Raw genomic sequence first — 22,106 nt, forward strand, 5'->3', positions numbered from 1 at the left:
TAAGTTGCAACCTTGGTTTTCGTTTACTTGAGATGAATATATGTATCCCTCATGGTACAGTCATTACATTGTTCCTGAATTAGTTCTAGATGTTAAGTTCTCCTATGCATCACACAAGGTTGTGCATTAATATAAAGAGGCTAAAATTGTAAGTTCAAAGATAGCTTTGGCACAACTATGTTGCATTTGATCTAAAATTTCATAATGAACAACTGTAGACTCTAGTCTTAGAAAAATTTTCACTGCTTGACCTATGACATACTACAAAAAACTCTAATCTGGGAAGAATGTTTATTACAAAAGGGAACAAGAAATTATTTATAATTATTAACTTCATCCACTGATGCTTATAACCTTATTTCTAATATGCAGGTGGGAATTAATATTGTACTTGTCTAGATAGGGTACTGATTCTTTGTTAATTTAATGTTTTGACACTTCATTAGGCAACTTATAACATGGTTGATTTTAATGTTTTAGCAGGTGTACCCAATAGGCATATATGCTTTTGGACTTGTAGCTTGGACAACAATTGATGTCTTGAATACAAGGTATACCTCCTTCTCTATGCACTGAACTTCCTCTTTTAATGAGGGGCTCATTAAATTGCTTTTCTAAACAACTTACCTTATACTTAGAAGTCAATGATGGATTCTATTAGCAATGTCTTTAGGTGGATGGAGATAAACGATTCTATTTAATATTATTTATTTCATAACTAAAATCAGAATTCAAATGTTGAATTATTTGAAAGTTGAAGCAAAAATGTTTTGTGACAATTAATTTAAACAAGTGATGACAATAAATAAATAATAAGTTATTAAGAAAATTGTGGCACCAAACAAACCCTTAATTAGATGGTGATTGATAAATATCTCAGCTCTACACTTGTGTTATTTTATTAGTCCAACCATTTTTTGTGATTTAAAATTCCTTCTCTCTCCTGATGTTGCATGTATATAATGGAATTGTTTTGTGTGAAAAGTCAACGTCTCCGTCTCTCTCTATAAACTCATTCTCTTTTGTTTGTTATTGAAGAGGAAGAACAATCAGTTTCAACCCCCCAAAAACTTGTTCCTTAATTTGCTTTTTGTTGCTTCTGAATAGCTAAACCCAGGAGAAAGCCTTTCCTTTCACACCCCCCTTCTTAATAATCTTTATCCTAGCTACAAACAAATTAAAATTCCCACAACAATTGCACATGTCTCTCATCATATCATCACATATCTTTCTCTAATTATATTGTTGTCTCATACTCCAACATCTTCCATCATCTTCTATGCTAGCTCCAAAACATGTGACACACATACCCTTCTAATCCCTCCTCTTCATACTTGAATATAACATCAACAAGCTCAAACTCTTGGTCTTGTTCTTATTCTTCCACTAATAGCTAGGGGAAAAAAGCATTTACTACAGCAACATAATCATGGATAATTACCAAGGTGATTTAACTGACATATGTTAAACAAGTGGCCTCAATAACTTAAAAGGGGAGTGAATTAAGTTTCACAATTTTCCCACTAACAAACTTTAACCCCCGCCCCCCCCCCCCCCCCCCCCTTTTTAAATGATAGGCTTAGAATGTAGAACAAGAAGAAGAAGCAATCAATTTAACAATATTCTTTTAAATGCATAAGATAAAATTGATTGCAATAAAATAGATGAAATAAGGGAAGAGAGAAATGCAAACTCGATTTATATTGGTTCGGCCACTTCCCATGCCTACGTCTAGTCCTCAAGCAACCCACTTGAGATTTTCACTAACTTTGTAAAAATCCTTTTTACAACTTCTAAACACTCAAGGAATCCCTTTCCCTTGTGTTTAGGAAACTTCACAATTCAAGAGACAACCAGTCTCTTGATTACAACTGACTTTATAAGATGAACAGAAATATTTCTCTCCTTTAGAGTTGATAATACAATTTGAAATTCCTGGATGAACTCTCAATAGATTTGCAAGTGTTTTCCCAAGAGTTTTTGAGAGAGCATTTGGCAATGAAGTTCTCTTAGAATATCTCTATCTTGCTTTTTGAAGTCAGACACACACACACACACACACACACACACACATATATATATAGACCCTTCGTGCCTTTTCAAAATGGTTTGAAGAAATGTGTCTTTTCAAAAAGATTTTTTTGAAATTCTTCACTGGTAATCAATTACAGGTTTCTAGTAATCAATTACATAGTTATGTTTTGAAGGGTCATAACTTTTCAAATTGAATTTCAAGAGTTCCGTTGCTGGCATCAATGGTAATCGATTACAACTTTTAAATTCAAATTTCAAAACCCTTCTAAAAGCTGTTTTTTCAAAATTGTTTTCTGGCAATCGATTACACTGTCTGGTAATCGATTACCAGAGCCTTGGATGTCTTGGAAGGCAAAAGCTTGATCTTGAATTAATCTTGAAGCCATGCTTATTTGATTATTCTTTGGCATCATCAAAATCATGTATTCATACATTCACATTCTCCCCCTTTTTGATGATGACAATCATTATCAAGTGAATTCTTTTCGACATCATCAAAACCTGTATGATTCACATTCTCCCCCTTTTTGATGATGACAATCACTATCAAGTAAATTCTTTTTGACCTCATCAAAACATGCATGATTCACATTCTCCCTCTTTTTGATGATGACAACCATATGTAGGTTAAGAGCAACAAAAAAATATCTATCTGTATAGTTTACTCCCCCTTGATTTTGCAATGATTACTTATATGAAACAGTTGAAGATTGCATATATTTCATAAAAAACTGTCTCATAAACTCTTACTATCTTATCTTTTATCTATCTCTCCCCCTTTCTCAACATAAAAAACAAATCATGAGCAGAGAGAAGAAAAGTATTTAGCATTTTATAATGAATTAAAAGAGTAGAGAATGTCATACCATTCAAGTATCATTTCAAGGCATAAAATAAAATATTACCGCTTGTTGGAATATATGAGGCAAAGCTTGGGTTGGAGAATATGTGAGAATCAAATGATATCAAAAGGCATTAAAACTAACTATATTGCACCACCAAAAATACATATTCAGTAATCAAAATATATAACTTGTTGGACAATCAACATAATTCTCAAACACAATCATCAAAGACAATCAAAACTCAATAAAAAAAACAATCATCAAAAGTAATCAATAAAGACAATCCACATAACTCTCAAACACAATCATCAAAGACAATCAAAACTCAACAAAAAAAACAATCATAAAAAACAATCAACATAACTCTTCAAACACAATCATCAAAGACAATCAAAAACTCAATAAAAAAAACGTTCATCAAAAGCAATTAATAATCATCATAACTATCAATCATAATCATCAAGGACAATCAAAACTCAAGCAGAAAACAAACATCAAAACTCAATCAAAAGTTAACAATCATGGGCAAAAAATAAAAAAAAAAATAGGCAAACATTAAAATTTTCTTGTTGGATAAGTGGCCTTTATCACATAATTGATGAACACTTAATAAACTATTCTTAAAATCATCAATAAGTAAAGCATTTTTTTTGTGGAGGTAGAGGGATTCGTACCTATTTTTCCAACTCCAACAATTTTACCTTTGTTGTCGTCTCCACAGATGTTCACTATTTTTGGAGAAAATATGAATAAACTTTGATGCATCTCCTGCCATGTGTTTGGAGCAATTGCTATCAATGTGCCAACTTTGCTTCAAGGAGTCCATCATTTATATAATCATATTTCGATTTTGGTACCCAATTTTCTTGGGTCCTTGAATGTTAGTTTTGAGTTAGGATCCTTTTGGAACCCATACTATTTTTCCAATGCTACTACCATTCTTTCTAATGTACCATGTTGATGCACTATTTATCTTTCTTAGCACAATAAAAGCATGTTAACAAAGTAGAATTAGTAACAAGAGTAAATTTGGCAATAAAAATTTTTAAATCTTCAAATTTCAATTTCAAATTTCAAATTTCAAATTTTCTTTTCTAAACTTGAAATAGTTTTCTTAGAATATGAAACTAATTTGGCAAGTTTAACATATTCTTTATGCAAATCATTGATATCCTTTGGGGCTAAGGAGGAATTTTCTCATTTCTTCTTTGGATTGCTATTTGATATCCTTTGATTTCCTTTATTTCTCAGAAATTTATTGAATATTTTCACAAAAAATCTGAAATCATCATCTTCTTCTATTTCATTCAAGTCCTCTTTGTCACTTTCTTCTTGAATAGAAGATGATGAGGCTCTGAGTGCAATTCCTTTTTTTTTGTCATTCTCTTCATGTTGATGGAGTATCATAAGTTCCATTTCATGTTCCTAAAGCTTTCCAAAAAGATTTGCAAGAGACATGTTAGTAAGATCTCTTGATTCTACAATTGTTGTTACTTTTGGTTGTCATTGCATGCTTAAACATCTCAGCACTTTGTTAATGAGATCTTCATTAGGAAATATTTTTCCCAATGATGCAAGATAATTAACTATATGTGTAAATCTCTTTTGCATATCTTGCATGGTCTCATGTTGATTCTTCTAAACAGTTCATATTCATGTGTGACAGTGTTTATTCTAGATCTCTTAACATCAGTTGTGCCTTCATGTGTAACTTGTAATATATCCCACATTTCTTTTGCATTTTTACAATTTGAAACTCTAAAATATTCATTCATGCCTAATGCAGAAGTGATTATATTTTTTGCCTTTAAATTGTATTGAACCCTTCTTCTTTCATCATCATCTCATTCTTCTCTAGGTTTTTCTATGGTTGCATTTCCCACTACCATTGTAGGAATGAAGGGACCAATTTTAATGGCTTCCCATATATTTAAATCTATGGCTTCTATAAAGATCTGCATTCGGGTTTTCCAATAGTGATAACTCACGCCATTGAAAACAAGAGGCCTATTAATAGAATTTCCCTCGAGAAATGGAAAGTTAGATGAGGCCATCATTATTCTTGAAGTTTTTAAACTTTAGACAAGAATCCTGCTCTGATACCACTTGTTAAACAACTGGCTTCAATAACTTAATAAGGCAGTGAATTAAGTTTCACAATTTTCCCACTAACAAACTTTAACCCCCCCCCCCCTCTTTTAAATGATAGGCTTAAAATGCAGAGGAAGAAACAATTAATTTAACAATGTTCTTTTAAATGCGTAAGATAAAATTGATTGCAATAAAATAGATGAAGATAAGGGAAGAGAGAAATTTGCAAATGTTTGTCCAAGAGTTGTTGAGATAGCATTTGGCAATGAAGTTCTCTTAGAATATCTCTCTCTTGCTTTTTGAAGTCAGACGCACATGTATATAGGCCCTTTGTGCCTTTTCAAAATGGTTTGAAGAAATGTGTCTTTTCAAAAAGTTTTTTCTGAAATTCTTCACTGGTAATCGATTACACAGTTATGTTTTGAAGGGTCATAACTTTTTAAATTGAATTTCAAGAGTTCCGTTGCTGGTAATCGATTACACATCAATGGTAATCGATTACAGCTTTTAAATTCAAATTTCAAAACCCTTCTAAAAGTTGTTTTTTCAAAATTGCCTTCTGGTAATCGATTACACTACATGGTAATTGATTACCAGAGCCTTGGATGTCTTGGAAGCCAAAAGCTTGATCTTGAATTAATCTTGAAGCAATGCTTGTTTGATTATTCTTTGGCATCATCAAAATCATGTATTCATACATTCACATTCTCCCCTTTTTTTATGATGACAATCATTATCAAGTGAATTCTTTTCGACATCATCAAAACTTGCATGATTCACATTCTCCTCCTTTTTTATGATGACAATCATTATCAAGTACATTCTTTTTACATCATCTAAACCTGCATGATTCACAACATACTCCGAGCAAGTGGTGGAGCATATGGTAGAACAGGCATAGGAACTTCATCATCTGATCGGTTACCTACCACATCTCATCATCATCATGTGAATGTATGTATACATGATTTTGATGATGCCAAAGAAGAATCAAAGAAGGTTGCTTCAAAGGATAAGCAATGCTTTAAGATTAATACAAGATTGCTTCAACAAACAAAGCCTTGTTTCAAGATTCACTAAAGATCAAGCCTTGTCTCAAAACAAAGTGTTTCCAAGACATGCAAGGATCTGGTAATCGATTACCAGGCAGTGTAATCGATTACCAGAAGACAAGTTTGAAAAATAGCTGTTTAAAAGGGTTTTGAATTTGAAATTTGAACCTGTAATCAATTATCAGATGTGTGTAATTGATTACCAGCAATGAAACTCTTGAAATTCAAATTCAAAATTCATGACCCTTCAAAATATAACTGTGTAATCGATTACCAGAAACCTGTAATCGATTACCAGTGAAAAAATTCAGAAAAAGCTTTTTGAAAAGACACATCTCTTTAAACCATTTTGAAAAGGCACGAGGGCCTATATATATGTGTGTCTGATTTCAAAAAGAAAGGGAGAGATATTCCAAGAGAACTTCATTTTCAAATGCTCTCTCAACAACTCTTGGGCAAACACTTGCAAATCTATTAAGAGTTCATCCAGGAACTTTAATTGTAATATCCTTCTCTTAAAGAGAGAATTCTTCTTCTTCTTCTTATTCAAAGAGATTGATTAAGGGACCGAGGGTCTCTTAAGTTGTAAGGATTCCTGAACTCAAGGGAAGGGTTGTCCCTGTGTGGTTCAGACTTTGTAAAAGGATTTTTACAAAGAGAGTGGAAAATCTCAAGTGGGTTGCTTGAGGACTGAACGTAGGCACAGGAAGTAGCCGAACCAGTATAAATTGAGTTTGCATTTTTCTCTTCCATTATCTCATTTATTTTATCGCAATCAATTTTGTCTTACATGTTTAAAGAACATTATTAAATTGATTGTTGCTTCTTCTTCTGCATTTTGAGTCTATCATTTAGAAGGGGGTTAAAAATTTGTTAGTGGGAAATTAATTCACCCCTTCTTAAGATAACTGAGGTCATTTGTCTAACACATCATCATCACCATCATTTTTCTTCTCACACCACCCTCTCTCATAATGATCATTGGCACCACCACCAACACTTCTCTTCTTCTTCTTCTTCTGATCCTCCCATCACTTTCTCATCTTCTTCTTTTGTGCTAATTCAAGACATAAACTTTGGTGATCCTTTCTCAACCATGAGAGATCCCTTCCTTCTGGAGCTTGACACGCCTTCAGCTTCTGCCCACTTCACTGGTGGTGCCTTGGAATTAGAAGTAGCTGTAACTTTTGGTTCTGTTACTAATAATACTACTACTATTTTTGCTATTGCACACAAGATTCTTAAGGAACATGACAACAACAACATCAGAAAGGCCTTGTAAAAACATATTCTCAAACATGATTCAGATCTCTCCCAATGCAAAGTTACCAGTCTCACCATATAATTTTGCTTAGATTTATATATTGAATAATTTAAGGATTTGATTTGTTTGTTATAAATTTATCCTAAGTAGCTTGAGAAAGATTATCAGCAATGGAAATCAAATCAACTCCATCAGTAATGGAGTTGGTCCATTCCAGCCAAAACATCTAAGGCTACACGACCCTCGTAAAAAATGACCTTATACATGGAAAGCCTGGCTCTAGCCACACCTTTAGCATAGCCAAAGTAAGAGGCTCCATTAACATAGTTGCCTGCAACTATTGAAGATGTGTGAGTTCCATGACCTGAGGTGTCTCTAGTTGAGTTCATGTTGATTTTAACCTTTGAATTTGCTGCAATGACACCCTTGTTGAAATATCTAGCTCCAATCAGTTTGAAGTTGCACATGGAAGTGTTGAAGTCCTGTACTTCCTCACAACTCCCTTTCCATTTGTTTGGAATTTTCTTGGTCATTCCATGATCTTTGAAGCCTTCACTCTCTGGCCACACACCAATGTCAATAACACCCACAATCACATCCTCCCCAAAATTTGAGGCATGCCATAGGCCACTGGAAGAGTCTAGGGAGAGAAATTCAGAAGTGTCAGTAGTGTCTATGGTAACATTTCTGTCTGGATATGCTGCAACAAAGCCATGAGTGTTCTTATTAGCCTTTAACTCTTCTGAAGATAGTACGACACTAAAACCATACTTCGATCAATATACTTACGAATCATAGCTACAACCTTCTTATTAAGAAGCTCTCATTCATTGTCCTTCTCCCCCCCCCCCCCTAGCTTATTCTCGTGGGTGATTAGCTTGTACAAATCCTTGCAGAACAAATGGTCTTCCATCATCGACTTTCAATAGGAATAATTTTTTGCGATTAGCTTGAACATATCTCCATCATGAGTAACAAATTCCTTCATCTTGAATCACACAAGATAACAGCTCCCTCCGAACTAGGCGAGCTCCGATACCATTGTTGGGAAATACTAGCACTATTTCCCTCTCTGTAGACTCAAAATAGACACTTAATAGAAACGAAAAAGCAAGAATAGAGAGTAGAAGAATGACACCAAGAATGTTTAACGTGAAAAACCCTTTCAATGTGAAAGGTAAAAATCACAGGATCAAGCTAGTAAATATCTCTCTACTAAAAGTAGGATTATAATAACTCTCTCAATACAAGAGAATATCTCTCAACGTCACCCAACAAAGATGGTTTACAATTTCTCTCAACTCTCATCAAGTGTGGTGGAAACTAGAACTATTTTTCTCACTATCACTCTTGCTTTACTTCTCTATAGATGGGATGAGATGGATTGCTCCAACTCTTCACAAGCCTCCCTATTTATAGGATAAGGGTGTGACTTCCTTCAAGAGTGAGTGGTGGATGTCAATAAATAAGTTACATTCACAAAGCCTCTTGTAACTCTAATCTTCAATTTCTTAAGAGGAGTGGTAAGTCTCAAGGTCAAAGAAACCAATTCCAAGCCCTTGGAAAGTATTCCACAACTTCCTACGCATGCTTTGGAATATGCTCTTCAATTTCTCATGTATTTGAATTTACATATTTATTTAAATGTGAACCAACCTTAATTATGGAGGAATTTCCTACAATATTTACTAGTGAATGATGATACTTACTTGCATGAAAATAAAGAAAGAGAGAGAAGAACCTGGTAGGTTGAAGTTGATGCGCCAAACACAAAGTCAGGAGGAACTCATCTTTGTGTAAGGTATAAGCAACAGGAAGAAGAGCTGCCAATGGTAATTGTACAAGACCAAAGACTTTCAACATTAAATGCATATTGTGTGTTTTATGCTTTATGTTTTGTTTTGTTTTATGACAATCAAACTCAATGTTTATGATTCTTTGGTGTTTGTTCCACTTTATTTACAAGTAAATCATCATTTTAGTCAACGAAAGTGTAAGTATATAATGTTATCATAATACATTAATAGTCTCCTAAATTTAAGAAATTTCAAATAAGTTCCTGAAATACACATCTGTCAATCACATTAGTAACTTCTTTTTAAAAAGTGTCACTTTAAGTAATAATATTAGCATATGCTAGATATCAAAATGTTAGTAATTAATTATGTTTAAGAATTTAGATAAAACAAATAAAAATGTCAAGACTTATTTTTAAAAAATATTTTAAGAACTAATGCATGACCCTTAAAAGTGAAAACTGCATGTGATGATATCATATTCTAAGGCATCTAATATTCTCTACAGTTAAATTTTAAAGTGCAGCACAACACGGATCCTCTCCAGATGCGTCCAGTCTTGATATCAACCCTTGTGAAGTGAGAAGTTTAATTGACTAGACAGGTTTGGACGAGTGTTGGAACTGTATTATACTACTATTATTCATGTTTTTCAATTCGAATAAACCCTGGCAATGCACGTTGGACACCTCATGCTATTAAATATCTAACGAGAGAAAAAAAAAATATAGATACAAACATAGGATCAATAATATATTGTGATAGAAAAAAATTAAGGAGGAAATAAAGATGTTGAGTGAATCTTTAAAATAAGACTTTTTTTTAATAAAATTATATGATTTTGTAAAATTATATATCAAATTAACGTAATTTGAAAATTATTAAGAAATCACCTAATAGGTTAATATATTTTTTATTAGTAGGAATTAAATTGTGTCAAACAGTTTATAACATTCATATATTTCATTTAATCAAGTGAATTAGATTTCTTGCTGTAAAACTAATTACTATGCCCTTAATAAAATGCAAAACATGTAAAATAATTTTTTGTAAAACTAATAGAATAAGCCTCTACGATGCACGTTTTAATTTATTTCCCCTTAATATATTGTCAAACCTTTAAAATGATTATGGTGAAATTAGTAGAATAAGCCTGCTGTGTGATGATACACGTCTTATAATTATAATTTTAAACTGAAAAAAGCAATGCCGCGGAATAAAAGAGGACCAAGTGGTGATTAGAATAGTCTCTGATGTTCTGTCAAAAAAAAATAAAAAGGAATGGTCTCTGAGGAAGACCTCGTGTATTATCACCAATACTAATTCTATAACTGCAAAATCCTTCAACATCAAACCTCTATGCTTTTCTTCTGTCTGCTGTCTCCTGTTTTAATTTCGGACAATCAAACACACATGTTACTGCTTTCTTAGGATTCAGTGTTTATGCTTTTGAGTTTTGTGGAATGCAGGAATGGTATATGCTACTTTGTTTGTTTTTACAGTGGAAAAAAATGTTTTCATTATTCATTCCATAATTACGTATTATGTATGCATAATTACGGAATGGGCACTCAGTTTTTTTTGTTTTTTTTTTTTTTTTGGATTATCCGGAATTATAACTAGATCCAAGAAAAAAACAAAGAAACAAAGGGTATTTTTGTTCATTTGGATTTCCTATAGGGTGCAGGAAGCAAAATGTGGGATGCAGGAAGCAAAGACCATTTTAATGTTGTTCAAGGCTCAAGAGTGGGTGGTGGGTGCAAGGGTGATGGTGGCTCGGTGAATGTTCAAGGAGAAGGTGGTGGGATAGAGGAAGAAGAAGGATAGAAAGGACATATTAGAAAATTTGGTGGTGAATCAAGTAAACAATAGGCTACGTTAAGTAATTTTTCTCACATTGTTCCAGCTTGTAAAGAACAAAAGCAGGCAACTTCTACTCAATCCGACAAAAGTAAACATTTAGTCCTTGTTCTGACTTCTGACTAAAAGAAACCTCACTAGTCACTATTTCTACCTTCTTCATTGACCCAAAAAAAAATCTATTTTTCTACCTTCTATATAAGATTAAGATTGTAAGCAAAGAAAGTTAGAGGGAAATTTGTGTTACCTACAATTGGAAAATTAGCGTAATGGCTTTAGGTCAAATCCATTTTTCAAGCAACAGCTTAATCAAAATTCCCTCAAATTGCAAGTGATGGATTTCTTTATTCATTATTCCCTATTTTAGTAATGAGTTCGATGTTGATGCTGAATTATAGTGGAGGTTTCTATAGCTTAATGATTATTAGTGATTGGCTAGGTTTATTTTCGACTTCAATGCTTTAGGGTCACCCATTCAGGATTTGTTGAGTTGATCATGGATATTGTACATGATAATAATTTGAATCAACACTTTGATTGTTATTAATTTAAGAATGTCAATTTTCAGTTGTACGGTCTGATTAGGTTAGTGCAACCACTGTGTATTAAGTTGTAATGTCAATTTCTTAATTGGAAACCTTTTCAAAGCCAAGATCATGGGTGGCTTTCATCACTATGAAATTAATTTCAAAGCTGTTAGAGCCTCCAATATTAGGGTTGGTTCATTCATTGCTGCTTTGCTACTTCTCTGGAAGGTATTCTCACGTTCTGCCCTCCAACTTTCCCACAGAAACAGCTCACACTTCACACTCTTCACACCCCACTTTGTTAAACCATGATCTTCAATTCTTCATAATTACCTGCTCTTGAAAATGAATAATTTTGTATGTGACAAGTGGTGTGTATACTCGATTAGACCAATAAAAATTGGCTAGCATGCATGTTACTACTACTTATTAAAGGGATTCATTTTTCTTGTCAGTGACTTCACCCATATTGAATGGATTAATTTGGCACGTTTTGAAATTACTAAGATCTGCACAAGGAAAGTATGGGGACTCATTTTTCTTATGTAGTGTATTATTTATAACAGAAAAAATGTTATAACTTCATCATGTATTGAAATTTATAAGCTGAAATATTCTGAATCAGGCAATTAATTATTATTTTCTGATATAGTAAAATAAATCAGCCATCCCCTCAATTTCAAAGTGAAAAAGATTATCTAAGAAGAGTTATTTGGCAAATCACTAAATCATGTATAGAAACAAATTCCTATTCCAATACGGTCAAATTCAGCTATATAAGTTTCCCTTTCAAGGTAACTTTCAAGTACATTCAAATAGTGTATCTCACCTACTTTAAGTCTCCTACGCAATTCAACCCCTAACCCTCTATTTCTTTTTAAGAACTTTACTTAATCAATTACAACTTTGTTTGTTTGCTTTATTTCCATACCCTTTTCTCTCTGCTTACTTCATCTTAATTAAATTGGATCAATTATGTCACTCTTGCAACTACTTATTTTTTCCTCTCTCTCTCTCTCTCTGTCCCTAAAACTCAATTGAGTACATTTGAACCATCTCTTCCCCTTTTTGCATAAAGGTAAAAGTTCTGAAGAAATCATACAGCACTACAAAGAGTAACATAAATATCAATTTCTACTAAAAAGAAAACACAAGGTCTTTTCTACCCAAATTTTCTAGCATTTAAATATTGACGTCCAAATCTAGCTAGCAAGGATTTGGAAGGAATAGAATAGCAAAAAGGTGAGAAGGAACAATTTTTCAAGATTCCTCTAAAACCACAAAAGGACAAATGGACATACCGGGAGCCAATAAAGAAAAAATGTTGCCCATGCAACTAATAGTTGCTATCAAAAAAAGAAAAGGATAAGTTGAGTATTGAAATAAGAACATATTGGAAGCTATCATGTCTCACTCAATATTGGAACAACCTTGCATAAATCGATATATTGTGTGTATAGTGGAAGAACAAGATTGCTGGACTTATTATGTGCTACAGAGAAAGGCATGTTTGGGTAAAGAGGAATCACATCCAAACGTGGTTTGTGATCTTAAGTCTTAACATTCTTGTTTGGTAGCTGTTTGTGTAGAGAACAACATTCAATTGGTGAACATGATTCCTCCTTTTAAATGGAGAATGATAGAGATTCATGATTATATTAGGTGTATAATTTTACTCAAATACCATAACGACTTGATTTAATGTCATCGTAATATAAAAATTTCAGATAATGACTTTTTATAAAATATCCATATAATTTAAAGGGTTCCCTTTTTCAATGCTTATACAAATTCAAATTTTCAAAACAAATTATATTATAAATCTAACTCAATCTTTCATTTGCATGAATTCTGATTTACATTGCAAATACTAGTAAGGGATTCATCAACTCCTATACAATAGATCTATGTGTGAGGCATACACAATGCTTATTCCGTACATCAAAAAGTAGTGCCCAAAAAATGGAGTAAGACACAATTTAGTAAAATAATCATTTGGGACCAGCATCTACTTGATGGTGTAAACAGAACTACTGATTATTGAATATTCAAGGAGTCATAAGAGTGAGAGACAAAAACTTGACAAGAATAGTATATTTCCCACCAAATGAATATTCTACAGGGTCTACTTGATGATGCAGAAACTAGAAAACATGATGTATGGCTAAATGCATAGCTTCCTCTACCTGGCCAAATTGTATGAGGTGCCAAAGATGTTAGCCTTTCAACCCATTCCTTAACCTCCAGTATCTTTTTAGCATTTTTTAGTCATGCCAAAGTATACTATGCTTTAACTTCACTCCTACTCAAAAAATGCATAAAACCTCCCCCTCTAAACCCTTTGTACAATGTCATCATCATTCTGTTGTGTTGAGCACCACTTCATTAACTCTTTCTTCTCACCGTTAAGCTCCATTACTCATCCCCCATGATCCCTTCAGGAATAATGAAGTATCCCAGAGGAAAGCTTCCTCTTCCCATCATTGTCATCACAACATGTGTTCTTGTTTTTGTGGCTATCTTGTATGTAGAGAGGCTCAGTTTCCTCTCTTCCAAGTCCATTTTCAAGTTCAAACCATGTCCTAGAAAAACCACCAAAACAAAGTCTAGTAAGTCTGCTTTACATAAACCACAACATCTATCTCACCTTATCTCATATTATATTCCTTTTTATGTTTTTTGTTTATCAATTTGATTCTAATGCAATGATATCTCATATTATGATTGTCCTAGTAGGTGACAAAAAAGCAGATGAGGAGGTTGTGGTTGTGAATGCATCAACATGGATTGATGACAGGTTTGATTTTGACCCTGAGGAGTGCAATGTTGCAAATGGGAAATGGGTGTTTAACCATTCAATAAAGCCTCTCTACTCTGACATAAGCTGTCCATACATAGATAGACAATTTTCTTGTGTCAAGAATGGGAGGAATGATTCTGACTATCGCCATTGGGAGTGGCAGCCAGAAGATTGCACCTTGCCACGGTAAGTTCCACACTCCAACATGTCAATTGTAATTGAAGAATTTGTTTTAAGTATGTATACTTTTTGGTCATAGATATGTATGTTTAGTTTATAAAACCTACATTCTAAAATAACTATTTTTTGCAGTTTCAACCCAGAGCTAGCCCTCAGAAAGCTTCAAGGGAAAAGGCTGCTATTTGTGGGGGATTCACTGCAAAGAAACCAATGGGAATCTTTTGTCTGCTTGGTAGAATGGGTCATACCTCATAAGCATAAATCTATGCAACTAGGAAGAGTTCATTCAGTCTTCACAGCCAAGGTATTGATACATGCGTTGAATATATTATGGTCAAAGATGTTGACTCAACTCAATCAGCTCTTAAAAACAATACTTAGATGCAGTTTTCGGTGTTGTTTTTCAATTAAAATTAGAATTTTACCTCGGTGATCTGATTAGAAAACAATAACAAAAGCACATGAAATTGCATAAGTTTTTTCCTTAACTTAATCATAGGCTCTACCGGCTCTTAATTATGTAATTGATACTAACACAATAAAAGCTATTACTAGAAGGAATTCTTTCAAATAACCGCACTAACTCTTACACATCATGCTTCTTTTTTGGAAAACTCAAGCTCATTATTTTTGTATCTGTGCTTTCGTAGGCTTACAATGCAACTATAGAATTCTATTGGGCACCATATCTTGTGGAGTCCAACAGTGACATTGACATCATAGATATAAAGAAAAGGATAATAAAAGTGGATGCCATAGCTGAAAGAGCCAAAGATTGGACGGGCGTGGACATCCTTGTTTTCAACACCTACGTATGGTGGATGAGTGGTATTAGGATCAAAACAATGTAAGCTTTCTTGGATACTCACTACTAAATCAGCAGCATAATATGTGTGTCATTCTTCTTCTGTTGTTCATGACAAGCATTCAACAGTCTCTTGCAGCATTTTATCTTTAGCCAAAAGCAAGATAACATGTCTAACCTCTAGTTTACAAATTTCAGATGGGGTTCATTTGCTAATGGACAAGAAGGGTATGAAGAGTTTGACACCCCAGTTGCTTACAAGTTAGCTTTGAAAACGTGGGCCAACTGGATTGACTCAACCATCAATCCAAACAAAACACGGGTCTTTTTCACCACTATGTCACCAACACATACAAGGTCTCTCTATCTTAAGGAAACCTTAATGAAGTTAAACTTTTTATAGCAACAACTTAAGCTATAAGTTAAATGTGTGTTTGGATTCACGTTGAATCATCTAAAATCACGTTGAAATTACCATCTAACTTGATTTTAGGTGAAAATATTCATATGCTTAGTTCCACATAAATGAATTGATTCTAAATCTAAAAAATAGATTTTAAGTTGAAGCAATTTAGGTAACTTATGCATTGGATAAAAAAATTTATACTAAAGTTTACTATTAACTTACTATTAGAACAAAAATCCAAACATAAATTAGATGACTTCAAAATCAATTTTTCATGATAAGTCAAGTGTTGTTCTTTGCTTCATTTATGTCTCTAAGTAAAATGTCTCAAGATTGTAACAAGTCAAATGTGTTGCTTCTCAGAAGCCAAGACTGGGGCAACATGGAAGGTGTGAAGTGCTTCAATGAGACAAAGCCAGTGAGGAAAAAGAAGCACTGGGGCACTGGTTCTGACAAGAGAATAATGAGTGTGGTGGCAAAAGTGACGAAGAAAATGAAAGTTCCAGTGACATTCATCAACATAACACAGATATCAGAGTACAGAATTGATGGACATTGTTCAGTTTACACTGAAACCGGAGGGAAATTGTTGACTGAAGAGGAAAGGGCTAATCCACAAAATGCAGATTGCATACACTGGTGTTTGCCTGGAGTTCCTGATACGTGGAATCAAATACTTTTGGCTATGTTGTAACAAACAAATATATATCTTGCACAAAGATCCATGCCCCTTTTTTTTCTTAACTCTTGTGACATGAACATGTCAACTATTTGGTTTTGTGTACATTCAAGTTGAAATGCCATTTGTGTGATATAAACATACGTGCATCATGAATAGAGTTGACAATAGAATACGTTGTGAAACCAAAAAGGGTCACATTGTCACCATGTTACATTTATACATACATAGTCATCTGACATCTACACAGCCAACCTCTGTTGTCACCGTGAATGCAAGTGAAAGGAAGATCCTGAAATTCCATAGCTTATGACCTATTGTCACAAGTTGTCCCCGTCACTAAATTTATTTAAAATAAGAAAAAATGCAAAACTATATTTTTTGTGTAAAAATCAAAAGAGTTTTTCAATGTGATCTTTGGAAATGAGTTTGGATTTAGGGCATGGTTAAGAAAGATGGAAACTGAATAAATCCCATGACAACATTGATATATCCATAAAATGATTATTTTATAGTAATTAAATGTACAAATATTAATAACTTTAAAAAATTGTTTTAACCCAAAATGAAATAAGAAATTCAATTAAACTAGAGAAGAATAAAGATTTGTAAATTTAATTTTAGTTTGATAGGAAAATTCTCTACTCCACTTACAAACACTTATGTTATGCTTAGTTTAGAGTATAAAAATAGATATGATGAAAATAAAAGAATTTTTTTAAAATTAAAATAAAATATAAAAAGTGTGAATCTCATATATATTCACAAAATTTCTCTTCTATTTTTTTTTCTTCTCCTAAATCAAAGACAGATTTAGGATGATTTTGATTACATAACTATGTGTTTAAACATTTTTTTCAACCACTTTACTCTAAATCGCTTTTACTCTTTATGCTCGGAGAGTTGTGGATCATAATAAACGAGAAGTTACTCCCCCAGTCAATTATAAATGGTTGTGGGTGGTTTGACCGAGTTACTAATATTCGCTAGACGCACGTACCACCTGTATCTTTTATTAATCATTTTAATAAATTACAAAAAAAATATTTAAAGTTAATAATTAACTATTGTAAAATATATAAAATTATTTATCTTGTAAATTTAACTTCGTCTAAATTAAAGCAGATTACTGGTAAAATATTTAGCACATTCATTCTAATATAGTAATATATATTTTAAGAGGAGTGATAAAAACATGTTATCTTTAATTGGTTAGAATGTATTAAAAATTACAATAAATAAATAAAAATTGTGTTTAAAAGAGTGTGTCAAAAAAATATATTCCTAGTATTAGAAATTATTATTTTATCCAATTAGTTAAAAACTAAAAACAAATTAAATTCCTAAAAATATATATTAAATTTGTATAGAGAATAAGAACAAGGTTAAGCTAGTTCTTAGGTCTCTATTTGTTGTTTTTAAATAGGTATTTGGACTATTTTTATTTCCAATTACATTCTTAAACTTCTATTTAGTTTTTAATTGGATCCTTTTGTTTAACTGTTGATTATGAAAAATTAATTGTCTAGGTCAATTGAGTGAGTCCAAAGCAAAGTTGTTATTGAATGTAACGGAATAGGCTTGTGAAGAAATAAAAATAAAAATAAAAATACCAATACAAACCTAAATAGAAGGTGACAATATTAATTTTTGAGTCATTACTCAATTCCGTGTAGTTATTTATTGTAACTACAGTAAAAATTAATTAAAAAATTAAATATTAAAAATAAAGACTAAATTAAAAAATTAAAATAATTCATGCACTCATAAAAATTTATCCTAAAAATCATCCAAATATTTTAGCGTTTCAATATAATGTCAAGAAGTGTAAGCACCAATATAAACGAAACTCAACGCTCAGTTTATGCCCTTTCGCCGCCTTATTCTGATTCCAGAAACATCTTCAATCAATCTCCCCTCGTCTCCTCTCAATCAAGGTTTGCGATTAATTACCCTTTTCAATTCTCAGCTTCGGATTTCTGTTTTTCTTCTCCAGTTTCTTCGCTTTCTAGAAAAGAAAACTTAGGGATTGTTGATAGCTACCTGAAAAGTTTTAATTTTCGGGCGATTTTGCGTTTTTTTATTTTCTGGGTAACGTTGGAATCGCTTGCAGTTTGAAGCTGAGAAATAATCATGGCCGGTGGTGCGAATTTCGTGCAGAGGGTTCTCTCTTACGTGGTGAATGAAGTGGTTGTCAATGGTCTTGCCAACAGGTACGTACGTGATGCAACAACTTTTTAATTTTATATTTTTTAATTTTTATAATTTTGTTTTTGATCTATGCGTTTGATTGTTGAGGTTGTATGCTTCCTTCTCTGGCTGTCGGAAATTTCTGTTCTGGGGATTTTTCAGTTTTTTTTAAGTGTCTCCTGGACAACATGGTTGCACTGTAAGTTTAAGGTGTTTGAAAGGTTTGCTGCATGGGCACATATATTCCTATGATAATTGGTAATATGCGTTTTGTTGTATTAGTTTTTCCTGTGCTGATATTTAGAAATTTTAGCTAGATTTTAATGTGGATTGTACATGAATCATATGGTTGCGTTGTGTTTTTTAAGGCAAAACTTAGTGATCTCTACGGCTTGAGAGCAATTAGTTTCTGATGGGGTGGAGAATATCCTTGGTGGAAAAAAAAATGGTTGTGTTGATTGGAGCAAACATATTTGTTAAGATTTTTTTTATTGCCGACACTCTGATTTTGGATTGACGGACTCAAACAAGAGGAGTAAGAGAGACATGGAAAATTTGGAAACCTTGAATCAACCATATTTGTGCCTGTGCTTGAAAACTCCCCATAGGATGACCCAGCTATAATATTGCATTGATTAGTAGAATTAACTTCAATTTCTATGTTTTGGAAGTATTCATTAATTACAGAAAAGCTTGACATCAGGTTTGTCAATCGTGTGCTATTATAGCATCTTAACGTTGCAGCCTGTTAATGCTACAGGTTGTAAGCATTGCGTATTTTTTTATGTCGTGCCCACTGCTGCAGCCAATAGTATGATTTATGCCCAGGGGTACAACCCATCTTTGCCCTCATTTTCCATGCTTTCCAACCCAATTTTTCCCGTGATTTTCCCTCCCTTTTTTTTTGCATCTGATGGGCTTTATTAATTTTATAGTTGTGTTCTTGTTCAAGATGACTTGCTTCTTTGTTAAATGTTTATGCTGAGTGTTGTTTCCTGTGAAGGCATTTGAGTACAGTTATATATGCATGCCATCAATCCATTCAAGATTGCATCTTTCTAGTTTCTAGGGACTGTTTGATTCTTTTTTGTTTTCTTGTTTTTAAGAATTATTTCAAGGAAATATTTTATAGAGTATAAATATTCCTAAATTTGTTTGATACTTTTTCTGAAAACAAGTTTTGAATGATCAAGGACACGCATCGTCTTCTGAAATGTTTTCCCATTCTACCTATCTATTTCTCTTCAGACATATTCTCCTGGACAATCTCCTCATGGGAGTCTATGTTATTTGAGGCAAAGATTGTAATCCAACTCAAACTGTAAATCTCCTACTGTATGACACGGAATGCTTTTTTCTTTCCACTGCACAACTTTATGTTAATGCAGAACACCCTGTCCTATTGAAAGGCATTGATCCCCCTCTTTAGTACATTGGTGTTGTTCGGAGTTTGTCTGAAGGCTAAGGCTTAGGCTTCATGAAGGTTGGAAACCTTTGTTTTGTTGGCAGCTGTGGGGAACCAGTGATGCATGCAGAGGAAAATGTACTGGTTGGGTGGGTTTAGGTGGGAGTAGAGAAACAAAAACAACTAAAATGTGCTCCCTATTTTTTTAGTCTAAAAGTAATTATGGAGGACAAGTTTTCAAAATAATCAGATAAAAAATATGTGCAGCCAAAAAGATGTTTTTTCATTTTTTGGTTTTTAAAGGTTTTTTTAAGAGAATAATAATCAAGCAGGTCCCTAGTCTCCAATCCATGATATGCTTCAATTATTGCCTTGTGAATTCCAAATCAAGTACACATTTTTAGAATGCTGGTCTATTCAATGTCCAAGGCGTTCCAGCTTTTGAATTATCCATTTTAATTTACACAAAATTCTTTTACCCTTTTAGTTCTTGTTTTTTTGTTTACTGACATTATTATGTTAATGTTTCATTGTGATTTCACAGCCCTGCATTTCAGAGGTTTGCAGTGAGGACATCAAAAAGAATTGGAGATATTTCTAACAAAGGTAATAGGAGCAAAATGATTGTCTTTTGATGTTTTATTGACCATGTGAATAGATCAGTTTCACACTTGTGTTATATATTCCGGCAGCTGTTCAGAAGAGGCAGGAGCTAGCTGAGCAGATCAAGGACATCTCAAAAAATATGGAGGTTGTATGCTGACAAAACTAATATTTAAATCAGCTGTTGACAATGTGATTATCATCATTTAACTTTTCCTTCTTCTTTTGTTGCTTCCAGTCATTCAAGAACCAGTAATTTTGGTATTCTTGCTACATTGCTGAAGTTAATGGAGTCCTGATTTTCTTTAGCCAAAGATGTTGCTGGTGACAAGGCTGGGTGTTTGTAAATTTCTTTTGTTGTAATATATTTTGGTTCTTAACTCGTGATCTCAAAAGTTGGGATGCAAGGGTTTTTCAGTTTGCTTGGTGAACTGAAAACAGGATTAGGAGGATATTATTGCTAGTTTACGATACTATCACTTTGCCACCAATATTAGTTTGCCTTATTATTTGAAACTATAGAGGACGGATTATTACGGAATAAAAATGATACCTTTTACATTCAATTTGTTCTTCTAGGGAATTATATGTGAATTCAGGGCACAAATAGGCCTCTTGCCAAATCATTTGTAAGCGACTTCTTTCACCAGCATGTTGTCTAGAATTGTTACCTTGTTTTTGCATACGTTTCTCATTTAATTTCTCAATAATTTATGTTGGGGTTGAATGTCATTAACTCATTTTTAAATTTTCATTCAAGCTTACTGTCGAAATATGAATCATATGGATCCATTTGAGTTAAAATATTCACACAAAAAGAAAATAATAAGAGTCATACAAATTTAATATTTTTTTTGTAAAGATACAACTAAGATGATAAAGGCACAATTGTGTGAAATGTTTTAAGTGGTGAAATTTTTTGTATAAAGATATTTCCATATGGATCCATTTTGCTTAACTAGTTCCTCTTATTATTTTGTGTGTTAAAATTTTGAGTGGTGAAAAGTGTTGGATAGGCCACTTCTCTTTTACGAACTAACAATTGGCTGAAATGGCCAGGCTATACTTTTTTTTTTCTTTTTTGAGAAACAAGCTTATGTAAATTTCAATAATAACCAAAGAAGCAATATAAAGAGGAATACGCTGAAAAAGTTGGAGACTAGGAAAAGGTGTTACCGGGACATGAGTCACACCATTAGTTTGTCTCCTTATATAACTAATATAAAAGGTTTGATTGATTAACAATAAGGGCTTACACTTATTTAAAATGTTACCTAGCTCAGAAACATCTTTAACAATGCCATTTATTTTATTCATGACAACCTTAGAGTCAAATTTAATTTGCAATAAGAACTATAAGGTTGGTTGGTAAGAAGTAAGAGAAGAAGAAAAAAGATTCTGCTTCTTGTAGCCCCATTGAACTTGTAGCCTGAATAATGATAGAGCATTTTTAATTTATTATTTTTGTATTTTTTTTAGTTTATTTGAACCTTTCTTTGACTCTTAGTTTTTCATCTTAATTCAGTATTTCTTTTAGATAAATAATTGAACTTAATTGATGATCATTGT

The 22,106-nt window shown here is 32.9% G+C and overlaps 1 protein-coding gene and 1 long non-coding RNA gene across 3 annotated transcripts; both read left to right on the plus strand.

Moving 5' to 3' along the window:
• The first annotated feature begins 13,774 nt into the window (after window positions 1-13,774).
• Window positions 13,775-16,524, plus strand: LOC114419084 (protein trichome birefringence-like 3). Of its 2 annotated transcripts, none has more exons than XM_028384685.1 (6): window positions 13,775-14,078; window positions 14,203-14,455; window positions 14,582-14,753; window positions 15,100-15,296; window positions 15,453-15,611; window positions 16,024-16,524. In XM_028384685.1, the coding sequence occupies exons 1-6, from the start codon at window positions 13,898-13,900 to the stop codon at window positions 16,352-16,354; spliced, it is 1,293 nt and encodes a 430-aa protein (XP_028240486.1). In that variant the 5' UTR covers window positions 13,775-13,897; the 3' UTR covers window positions 16,355-16,524. The 2 variants fall into 2 exon arrangements, with proteins under 2 accessions (XP_028240486.1, XP_028240487.1); XM_028384686.1 differs by having other exon boundaries at window positions 14,206-14,455.
• Window positions 16,525-18,160: 1,636 nt separating this feature from the next.
• Window positions 18,161-20,790, plus strand: LOC114419085. Its single transcript, XR_003668164.1, has 5 exons — window positions 18,161-18,276; window positions 18,453-18,556; window positions 20,479-20,540; window positions 20,627-20,685; window positions 20,776-20,790. It is a non-coding gene; the product is annotated as an uncharacterized LOC114419085 (long non-coding RNA).
• Window positions 20,791-22,106: the final 1,316 nt, after the last annotated feature.

The sequence above is a fragment of the Glycine soja genome, chromosome 7, assembly GCF_004193775.1.
Source record: "Glycine soja cultivar W05 chromosome 7, ASM419377v2, whole genome shotgun sequence".
Classification (NCBI taxonomy): domain Eukaryota; kingdom Viridiplantae; phylum Streptophyta; class Magnoliopsida; order Fabales; family Fabaceae; genus Glycine; species Glycine soja.